At 37.9% G+C, this 10,362-nt stretch overlaps 3 protein-coding genes across 3 annotated transcripts; all 3 read left to right on the forward strand.

The window, feature by feature from the left end:
- On the forward strand, window positions 629-1,516 carry LOC109950284 (leucine-rich repeat extensin-like protein 3). The gene has a single exon (XM_020568802.1). It carries the CDS (start codon window positions 738-740, stop codon window positions 1,281-1,283), a length of 546 nt encoding a protein of 181 aa, XP_020424391.1. The 5' UTR covers window positions 629-737; the 3' UTR covers window positions 1,284-1,516.
- LOC18792847 (conserved oligomeric Golgi complex subunit 8) lies at window positions 1,986-5,993 on the forward strand. Its single transcript, XM_007222005.2, has 12 exons — window positions 1,986-2,307; window positions 2,397-2,549; window positions 2,655-2,803; window positions 3,070-3,147; window positions 3,259-3,352; window positions 3,466-3,540; window positions 3,672-3,968; window positions 4,431-4,498; window positions 4,584-4,638; window positions 4,798-4,936; window positions 5,120-5,304; window positions 5,395-5,993. Exons 1-12 carry the CDS (start codon window positions 2,185-2,187, stop codon window positions 5,749-5,751), a joined length of 1,773 nt encoding a protein of 590 aa, XP_007222067.1. The 5' UTR covers window positions 1,986-2,184; the 3' UTR covers window positions 5,752-5,993.
- Window positions 6,170-10,032, forward strand: LOC18788583. The gene is made up of 13 exons (XM_007226629.2): window positions 6,170-6,263; window positions 6,372-6,550; window positions 6,627-6,688; window positions 7,010-7,060; window positions 7,201-7,227; window positions 7,323-7,427; window positions 7,620-7,727; window positions 7,874-7,945; window positions 8,125-8,175; window positions 8,294-8,356; window positions 8,441-8,565; window positions 8,712-8,925; window positions 9,045-10,032. Exons 2-13 carry the CDS (start codon window positions 6,454-6,456, stop codon window positions 9,753-9,755), a joined length of 1,686 nt encoding a protein of 561 aa, XP_007226691.1. The 5' UTR covers window positions 6,170-6,263; window positions 6,372-6,453; the 3' UTR covers window positions 9,756-10,032.

Genomic DNA, 10,362 nt, shown 5'->3' on the forward strand with positions numbered 1-10,362 from the left:
AGGAACTTGCAAGAATTTATGCGTAGCCGAACATTGTAGGCCTAAAAGAACTGAAGAGGGAGAAGTTAGTAAAACGGTCATAGTAATCAAATAAGAAGCCCACCTTGCCAAGAAAAGTATAACTAAAGAAGCAGCATAAAGTGCAACACTGTAAGGTGGGAATTGATCCACACAAAGGTTGATTATGTTTGCAGAAAGGCATAATAAAAAGAGATCTCTAGAGGTCTCTAGAGGATTAGAAAGCAAACAATTGAAAGAATAACAAAATACATTCTCCAAACTCCAAACTCCAAAGATGTTGAAAGTAATTAACTATTACTTTGCACTTAACGTGTCGTTAACGCGTTTAATCCCTTCTGTTTGTTTGGTTCCTGCTTATCCAAATTGTGTGCTATCTGCATCTACATCTGTGATTTGTCAATCGTCACCCAAAGAGGAAACTTGTTGCACGTCTTTGCTCAAACAAACCAGAGTAATTGGTATAAACTAATTTAACCCTCGTAGTTCAAAAACGAAAAGGTGGAAGTAAAGTGTGCACCTTTACAGCAATGCACTAATTCTACCATCATAAGAGAAGCATCTGAATCAAACTTTTTAAGGAGCCATACACACGTTTGTATAAAGGGACCCGTCAAGACCTCACTACCTTATGCAATCATAGGGCAATAAGTATTACAAGTTTTATCTAGGCCACACCATAACTTGGATTTCATTTTTCAAGGTTATGCCTCTCTCAGATGGGTAGTTTCAAAGCTTTGGCATTCATGGAAGGAAAATGGTTTCCTTGGTTCTTGAAGGCAGGGCTCATTGGTTTGGTCATGTTTGCTGGGTTGACATATGAGGATCAAGTGGGAGAGGCTGAGACTGGTTTACTATGTATCAGTGAGTGCACAACATGTCCAGTCATATGTTCAACTCCTCCCCCTCCTCAACTTGAGTCTTCTTCACCACCACCATCACCGCCACCAGTGCACCCCTCGCCTTCTCAATCTTACTACAGCTCTCCTCCGCCCTCACCGCCGCCGCCTCCTCCCTCACCACCAAAACAATCACCATCACCTTCATCATATTCGAAAGGCGCTCCTCCCCCGCCATCTTTTGTGTACTTCTTCAACATGCCTCCCTCAGGTCCAGTGCCAACAACAACAACAACAACGACAGGAGTGCTGCATAACAATTCCTATCCCTACTACTACTTTTACGCCTCAGAGGCTTCTTCTCTCTCTGCTCATGCCTTCTTCTTATTTGTCTTCTTAGTTCAGCTTGTGTTTTCTTTTTGGTGAGAGAGTAGCTAGCTTAGTTATATATATTTTTTGGTCTGTGATAAAATACGTGGTTGCATTGTAAAGGTGGCTGGATTGGATTGAGAAAGGCTTTCTACTTCCTTGTTCATTCATTCTGTTCATAAATTTCTTGTACATCAAAGACCAATCTTGGTGATGTTTAGAGACTCTTCCTTTTATTTTATTTTTTGGTATTTTTTGTATGTATACTTTGAAGGAAATTTATTATGTTCTATAACCACTGGGGTCTCTCTCTCTCTCTCTCTCTCTCTCATATGTTAGCAAAGAAAATAAGAAAACACATCGCTGAAACAAGTAAGAAATAGAATAACAAGTCCACCGTCTGATCATGAACATAATTACCTCATTTGAGTGGAAATTGAGGTTGCCATAAAAAAAATAAAATAAAATAAAAAATCCAAAGCATTAAGATCATAAGTAAAAAGTTAACCACAAATTTAATAAAAAAATGAAATGAAAATAAAATAAAAGGGAACTCAGTCATACTATTACTATGTATCTATTCACCAGGAAAAGAAAAAAGTTTTTTTTCGGTTTTCCAATGTAGGGACAAAACTGGAAATTTAAAAGAAAAATGGAAGTTGGGTTGTGGAGAGAGAATTCTTAGGTGGCCCTGGTCACAAGTAGTGTGGGGCCCAGCCGACACGGAAAGGCCCGGCCCAATAAACCCAACAAACGACCTTGGAGTTGATCCAGATCCGAATCGCGGCAAATCAACGACAAGACAACTACTCCATCAAACTGAACAACGAACCCGGGTGACTTGCACTGTATAGCAGCAGCAGCAGATCTGCAAATCTTCATTTCCCTCCGAACATCCAAATCCCTAACCGGAGGGTCCGATCCGAAAATTCCAATCAATTCGGAGCTCCACCACACGATGGAGTCCGAAAATGCCGCAGAGGACTCGTCGGCGGTGGCCAGCCTCCTCCCTCTGGCCTCCGTCTCCCAGCAACCCTACGTCTCCGAGCTCCTCTCCTTCACCCTCGATCGCCTCCACAAGGTCCTCCCTCTCTCTCCCACTTCCTCTCTCATTGTTCATTTCGTTAATAATTTAACTTCGATTGATTTGATTTCGGTTCGGGTTTTTAGGAACCGGAGCTTCTTCGGGTCGATGCGGAGCGAATACAGAGGCAAATGCAGGAGGTGGCGGTGGGTAATTACAGAGCGTTCATTGCCGCTGCGGATGCATTGCTTGCAATTCGAGACGAAGTGTCTTCCATTGACAACCATCTTGAGTCTCTGGTATTATTAATTCTTGACTCTTCTTACTTACTGATTTTATTGGTTTGTTTATTGAATTTTATGATACGTTTTGGCAATGCTAACTTGTGATTTTGGGTTTGGTAGATAGGGGAGATCCCAAAGTTGACAAGTGGGTGCACTGAGTTTGTTGAATCCGCAGAACAAATTTTGGAAAAAAGGAAGTTGAACCAAACGTTGCTAGCCAATCACAGTACTTTGCTCGACTTACTTGAAATTCCTCAGCTTATGGATACGTATGTGTTTTAAATTACTGTAAAAAATTCGTTTCTTTCAATTGTATCACTACTGTACATAGTACAAATCCTTGTTTTTAGCCTATGGCATTACCCATGTGTCTGATTTGGACTTACTTTTCCCAAACCAAAGAACACAAACAATGCATTCTTAAATTAGCACAAGTGAACTGGGATGAACCTTTTTATTCTGACTAAAAATGTCTTTCTTTTCTGAGTCTAGTGAATTGGTTGTTATTTTCTCATTCATTCCCATTATTATGCAGGTGTGTGAGGAATGGAAATTATGATGAAGCTCTAGACTTAGAAGCATTTGTTTGCAAGCTTTCAACCGTGCACCCCAAGTGAGTCTCGTCCCCTTATTCTCCTCATCAACCAATAGTGATTTTAACTTGTAAAAGGCAATGCACTGAGGCTCTTTTTGTTCTTTTGCCTTCTTTTTTCCCTCCTGTAAGATTACCTGTTATTCAAGCTCTGGCTGCAGAAGTCAGGCAGACCACTCAATCTCTACTTTCCCAGCTTCTTCAGAAACTTCGTTCAAATATTCAGGTATTGTGTAATGACTTGTACATATGTATCAACCAGCCCAGCTTGATTTTTCAACTACCCTGATTGTAGAATTTAATATATTGTTTTTGTGGATGTATCTTTGTGTATTGCAGTTACCTGAATGTCTCCGCATCATTGGATACCTACGTAGAATAGGAGTCTTTAGCGAGTATGAAATGCGTTTGCAGGTAAGGGATTAGTTGCAACTTGCATTGTTTGCATTTAGGTTTCATTTGATGCGAAACACTTGAAATGAACATCTTTCATTCCTGTGGACATTGAGGTTGACTGTATCTGACCTTAATTTTCCGCGTTTTAGTTTTTGAGATGTCGGGAGGCATGGCTTACTGGAATTCTGGAGGATTTGGACCAGAGAAATGCTTACGAGTATCTGAAGGGGATGATAAATTGTCATAGAATGCATCTTTTTGATGTTGTTAATCAGTATAGAGCAATATTTGCTGATGATACATCAGGCAGTGAAGAAAATTATGATGGTGGTCTTCTTTTTAGTTGGGCTATGCATATAATTACATCACACCTTAAGACTCTTAAAATTCTGCTTCCGAAGATAACTGAAGGCGGATCTCTATCAAATATTTTGGATCAATGCATGGTGAGCATGTTCTGTTAAATTTTTTATTATTATTTTTTATTTGCTCACGTCAAGCTATAAAAGGAAATACGTACATGCTTGAATATAGTTGTTTCTGTAATGGACCTTGATCTGCAAGATATATCACTATTCAGTTAACTCTCCCTTTAAAATAACATTTGCCACCTTTTTTACATATGATAAACTGATCGAAAGCCTTCAATTCAAATTTTTACTGCTTTAGTGTGTACCATTAGGACTATAGGAGATATGGGAATTGCATGAATAAATATGTTTATGCTGCAGAGCAATCTGCAATATAAATGACATAACCGTTTGGCATATACTTTCTTTTTCCGTTTTACACCCAGGAAATAAGTTGCTTGTAATTTGGTGATGCTAGTCCTTCAAATACCTTTGAAAATCAAGAGTAATAGAAGCTGTGTTTGTTTATTTGACCTTGTTACCTTATTTTGTTGACAGTATTGTGCTATGGGGCTTGGTTGGGTTGGGCTAGATTTCCGGGGCTTGCTACCATCACTTTTTGAAGAGTAAATATCTTCTTCCCTCTTTTTTCTTGACTACTACCTTAAATTATTTTTCTCATTATGAATGTTGACCTTGTTTGCTTTTCAGGGCAGTTCTCAACTTGTTCTCAAAAAATATGAGTACAGCAGTAGAGAATTTTCAGGTAAATGGACAGTGAATGAGTTTAAATTCAGTGTTTCTAGAATTAGAAATACAAATGGTTGCAATAGGTTGGGAGTTTCACTTTGTAGCAAGCAACCTTTTGCTCTTTTTCTTAATTTTCTGGTAGTGAGTTTTAATTTGATATTGTTCTTAAATCCAGGTGGTCTTGGATTCACATCGTTGGGTCCCACTACCATCCGTTGGCTTTTCATCAAATAGTGTTGGTGATGAAAGTCAGGATGATGTAACTCCACCATCTTCTCTTATGGAACATCCACCTCTTGCTGTTTTTGTGAATGGTAAATCCTATATAAGCTTCTCGGCTAATTTCTTGGAAGATGTGATGGGGGACGGATATTTCATGGTTTATTTTAAAAATAAAGTCTTAATACGTTCATCTAAAGCATAATAGTCCAGAGGAATGGCTGATTGCTGCTTCTTTTTCCGGCATTTATGCATATATTTCTTTCTTGTGGCTGTAGGTGTGTCTGCAGCGATGAATGACCTCCGGCCCTGTGCTCCAATAAGTTTGAAGCATGTCCTTGCTCAAGAGTTAATCAAGGGATTGCAGACTGTTTCTGACTCTTTACTGAGGTACAATACAACTCGGATGCTGAGAGAAAATGAGTCTGGACTTTTCCTCTCGCTTTGTCGGGCATTTATTGAGGTATAATGTTTACTAACTTGGGCTGCTTCTTGTCTGACATTTGTGTCTATAGACATTGACGGACTTTGTATCTTATGAACACATTCATAGGTTACTTACCCACATTGTGCAACATGCTTTGGTCGCTGTTATCCTGGCGGGGCTGCTTTAATCATGGATGCAAAGAATTTGTATGATGGGATTGGCCGCCTATTGACAGTCACTCCATCAAGAGGACCCTCGAAACCTGTCGGTGATGGCAATGGAGATGCAGATGGAGATGGAAATGAAAAGAGCGTAACTGAGAATGGTGACCTGCCTGTGGTGGAAAATGGTGTCACACCTGTTGTCGAAAAAACTGATATTACCATTGCTGATGAAAGAGAAAAAACTGAAAATACAGATGCTGATGAAAGAGAACAGAAAAGCCCGACTTCGCAAACAGAGGAAAGGCGCAGTAATGTTTGAAGCATCTTTATAAGGAAATAGAAATCTTTGTAGCCTCCATGTTTTGATTCTGTAGGTCATCATTTTTTATTTGTATCTTCACCATTTTTGATTTTCAATACTGGTTCTAATCTTGTGCTTGTAATTATTTGGCTCAAAGATGATGTCCGAATTTCAGATGTTATATGATAGAGAAAAGAAACAATTTGATTGTAGAAAAACAGCAGCAATTAATAATACTTTCATACTGATTTTGTGTACCATCCTCAAGCGAAATTTCTGTTTCATTTTCTGCAAAACAAAATTTAAAAAGTGTGAAAAAAAATGTTTAAATTTACCAAAATACAGAAGAAAAATAAAATAAAAGTGAGTGTTACCGAATTGTAAAGGACCAACCTTGGGAAAAAATAAAATTGTTAAGGACCAGCGAACGAAACGGCGCGTATTGGGATTTTGATCAACGGGTAAAACCCGCTCAAACTAAAACCCTAGTTACACAGCTCCTTCAGCAATCAGACCTTGGTTTTCAAGAGGTACACATTTCCTCCGTTTCCAAGCAGAACTCAGATTGAAATCTAAAGGAGATTTTGAAAATAAATCATAAATCCACTGATTGAGGCTGATAATTTTTCCTATACCAGGATTACTCTGTTTTCAAATTCAGAGTTTCAGAATTTGAATTTGATATATATTATCTTTGTTCCCGAAGAAGCTTGGTAGTCTATGGCATCCAATGTAAAAAAGGGTTCAGAAGAAGAGCAACCAACCTCAAGATTGCAGATTTACTCCACCTCTGATACGCTCTCCCCTTTCTGGAGAGGTTTCTCTCTTTCTCTCTCAAGCATATGATCATTTATTCATTTTTTAATATTCTCTTCTGTTTCCACCTTTTGCAGACAAGTATGAAAAAGATGCCAAAAAGTATTGGGATGTCTTTTACAAGCGCCATCAAGACAGGGTATGTTTTTGTTTCTTTGTTCTGTTTGTAGTTTTCACCATAGCTGTTACTTCTTCTGCTGTCACTACTACTATCACTTACCCTGGAGAGCCAGGCTCCCAAATTATGATTTTAAGCTCTGTTGCTTTTTTCTTTATGCTATGGTCTTGTGCTGTTCTGGCTTTTGGCTGTTCAGTCTTTTTATTTTTGGTAAAGAGGGGGCCGAAGCCCAAACAAAACGAAGCTGTTCAGTCTTTCAAAGATAAATAAACTGTAAATTGGTTTTATCTGTTATCATTGGCTCATTTCCTCATACTCTAATTTTTTTTTCCTTTTCATCAGTTTTTTAAAGATCGACATTACCTGGACAAGGAATGGGGCCAATATTTCTCTGTGAGTGAAGAATTCCGTTGGATATATATATATATATGTATATATATATGTGTGTGTGTGTGTGTGTGGGTTCAGTTTTGTTGTTTCGTATCCATCCAACAACTGCATAAGCTTTTAACTTTGATCTTTTTGACTATCAGGGAGCTGGGCGGAAAGTTATTTTAGAGGTAACTTAGTGTGCAGATCATGCATGTTACTATTGTTTGTTGTCTAGATATCCTCTGTATCAGTATGATCATTGATTACTGTTCTCAATATGCAGGTTGGCTGCGGAGCTGGTAACACCATTTTTCCACTGCTTGAGACATACACAGATGCTTTTGTCCATGCATGTGATTTTTCACCACATGCTGTTAACTTGGTTAAGGTGTGGTTTTCTTCTACATTTAGTTGCTGATTTCATGGAAAAGGATATTTATATTGAATATTTGAGGATGTTGTTCATGTTTGATCAATAAAATATAATTAGACAAATAAATAGTAATTTTGGTTTAGGCAGTAGTTGGTACTGAATATCTATGGCAACTGCTGCATGATGAATTTTATGTTGTTATCGCAGGCACATAAAGACTTCACAGATAGCCGTGTTAGTGCGTTTGTTTGTGATCTAACCATTGATGATCTGAGCAAGCAGATTTCTTCATCGTCCGTAGATATTGTAACCATGGTATATGAATGAAACATATGGACTCCAATTGTTTATATTTCTTTGATTAATAAATGCTCTTATACTTAAGTTTCTCACTGAGCAACTTTCCCCAGTTGTTCAGTTTGACAAATGATCTTTGTTATTTAGACTGACTTGTTAAGCAGATTTTTGTGTTATCTGCAGTGTCTCCAGAGAAGATGCCTCTAGTATTGAAGAATGTTAGAAAAGTTCTCAAGGTAAGTAACAATCCTACTTCCATCTCTTATGTTTTAGAAGTTTTTTAATTTCTTTTGGGTTTGATTTTGTATTTCTTTGTTGTAAGAGTACAATTTTATTTTGAAGTGCCTCTTCTGTAAAATCCATGTGTGCCTCTTTATATGTAATGAAATTTATGCATATATTTTCTTTTCCCCAGCCAAGTGGTCGTGTCCTGTTTCGTGATTATGCTACTGGTGACCTTGCTCAGGTTGATCTTTAATATGTTTATTCCGTCCTTTCTTTAGTAATCTTTTTGTTTAAATTCCACAATTTCAGTATATTACCGTGCAATCTGTGTGACTAAGATTCTGATGCTATGATGACAGGAAAGATTGAATTGCAAGGACCAAAAAATAAGTGAAAACTTTTATGTCAGGGGTGATGGCACTGTAAGTTTTTGAGCACGGTATTGTAAATTATGCTCCTTATTTCTGAATTCACGAGCTTGATTATGGCCCATTATTGTTTTCCAGCGTGCTTTCTACTTTTCAAATGAGTTCTTGACAAGCTTATTTAAAGAAAATGGTTTCAATGTTGAACAACTTGACTTGTGCTGCAAACAAGTTGAGAACCGGTCAAGAGAGTTGGTGATGAATCGGTAAATAATCTTACTTTCAGTCGGGTAGATGTAGGTTGTCCCCTTTGATTAAATACTGCTCTTCCTTGGTGTTTTTCTTCTATTAATTAATCTTCTCTCTAATCAAGTTGTAATTCCTTTTTTTAAATCTTTTTTTTAAAATTCAGGCGTTGGGTTCAAGCTGTATTCCGCCTTTCAGATGGTACAAACTCCTCTACCAACACTGAAGCTGCAATCAGGGTAAATCATCTTGGTCAAGAGAAAATTGAGCTGGATGTCAATGGGAACATCTTGAAGCAGCCAGAGAACGATTTAGAGGTTGATATGTCCGACGGTGTGGCAGCGGAAATGTTTGGTATTTCACCTTCCAGTGATAATGAGGTATTCGCCTTTTTTCTTTTTATAAATATGTTGAAATTTGTATAATTGTTGCTGACTTAAAGCTTTTATAAGTTCATCCTTGAAAACATTCTTAATCTCTCTACATTCTTTCCTCTTAGGTAATTGAGCTTGAGCTAGGTGGTTGGACTTTCAAGATCGAAGTGTTATCGAAAGTGCACCAACACACTTGCAAATCAACTGGTTTGATGTTGTGGGAATCAGCTCGGTTTATGGCTTCTGTTTTAGCCAAAAATCCAGCTATTGTCTCTGGGAAAAGGGTGTTGGAGTTGGGGTGTGGCTCCGGGGGTATTTGCTCTATGATTGCTGCTAGATCTGCTGACCTCGTGCTCGGCACAGATGGAGACACAAATGCACTTGACCTACTGAAGCAAAATGTCAATTCAAATCTCAGGCCACCATTGCTGGACAAACTCATTACAAGAAGATTAGAGTGGGGAAATAGAGACCAAATAGAAGCCATCAAAGAAGCTCATGCTGGAGGTTTTGATATCATCATAGGCACAGATGTCACTTACATAGCTGAAGCTGTTTTGCCTTTATTTCAAACTGCAAAGGAGTTGATTTCATCTAATAGAAGCATTGGTGCCGATTTGGAACCAGCCCTAATTCTCTGTCATATTTTCCGTCGGGTAGATGAGCCTTCCATACTTTCAGCTGCATCTCATTTCGGGTTTAGGCTAGTCGATAAGTGGCCGATAGGAATTCCTACTAATCCATCACCAAGCATCATCAAAACTTGGTTTCCTGAGAATGGCTCGGAGCATGTTGAGAGTGGAGCATTACATATCTTGTATTTCCACATGGAGTGAAATTTTGTGATTCAATGTCAAGGAGTACAGTCGTCTTCCTTTTTTTGGGTGACATTATTTGATTACAATCGCAACATCCTTTGAACTAATAAGATCCGTAATTCTACTTGTAAGTTGCCTGAGTTGCAATTAAAAGCAAAGCATGATCAGTATTTAGTTTTCAAGATTTGTACTTTGTACCAACTTTTGGTCTTTTTGCCTGATTGCCAGACTCGTGGTTCCGTGACTTCTATGAAGCCTTGAATATAAATCTTTTGTGAACTGTGACTTGATTTAACTGTTCTATCATGCTCTATCTAAATTATTGGAGATGAGGGATTTTGTTTGGATAAGAGGAGGAGGAGGAGAAGAGCCTATGACCTTCAATTGCCTTGTTTTTGTTATAATTGAATGTTTTTTTTAAAATCATTGGCCCCAAACCTATTAAGAAACTTATTCGTACGTATAATATAAGAAAATTGAAGTTTACATGAATTATTATAGGAAGCCCTACTAGTTAAGATTTATGCAATCAACAATTTGTGTGCATGTCCGTTTATGTTCCTGTTATTATATATATATAATCTAATAACAGAAATTAGACTATCCTTTATTCATTAATTAGAAG

The sequence above is a fragment of the Prunus persica genome, chromosome G1 (assembly GCF_000346465.2).
Source record: "Prunus persica cultivar Lovell chromosome G1, Prunus_persica_NCBIv2, whole genome shotgun sequence".
NCBI classification, from domain to species: Eukaryota; Viridiplantae; Streptophyta; class Magnoliopsida; order Rosales; family Rosaceae; genus Prunus; species Prunus persica.

Bases quoted from the DNA above. Each gene is read 5' to 3' on its own strand.
- LOC18792847 (XM_007222005.2), top strand. From the start codon at position 2,185: ATGGAGTCCGAAAATGCCGCAGAGGACTCGTCGGCGGTGGCCAGCCTC. The intron at 3,541-3,671 runs GTAAGGGATTAG...TCCGCGTTTTAG, and splicing joins AGTATGAAATGCGTTTGCAG to TTTTTGAGATGTCGGGAGGC. The intron at 5,305-5,394 runs GTATAATGTTTA...ACACATTCATAG, and splicing joins TTTGTCGGGCATTTATTGAG to GTTACTTACCCACATTGTGC.
- LOC109950284 (XM_020568802.1), top strand. From the start codon at position 738: ATGGGTAGTTTCAAAGCTTTGGCATTCATGGAAGGAAAATGGTTTCCT.
- LOC18788583 (XM_007226629.2), top strand. From the start codon at position 6,454: ATGGCATCCAATGTAAAAAAGGGTTCAGAAGAAGAGCAACCAACCTCA. The intron at 7,946-8,124 runs GTAAGTAACAAT...TCTTTTCCCCAG, and splicing joins ATGTTAGAAAAGTTCTCAAG to CCAAGTGGTCGTGTCCTGTT. The intron at 8,176-8,293 runs GTTGATCTTTAA...CTATGATGACAG, and splicing joins CTACTGGTGACCTTGCTCAG to GAAAGATTGAATTGCAAGGA.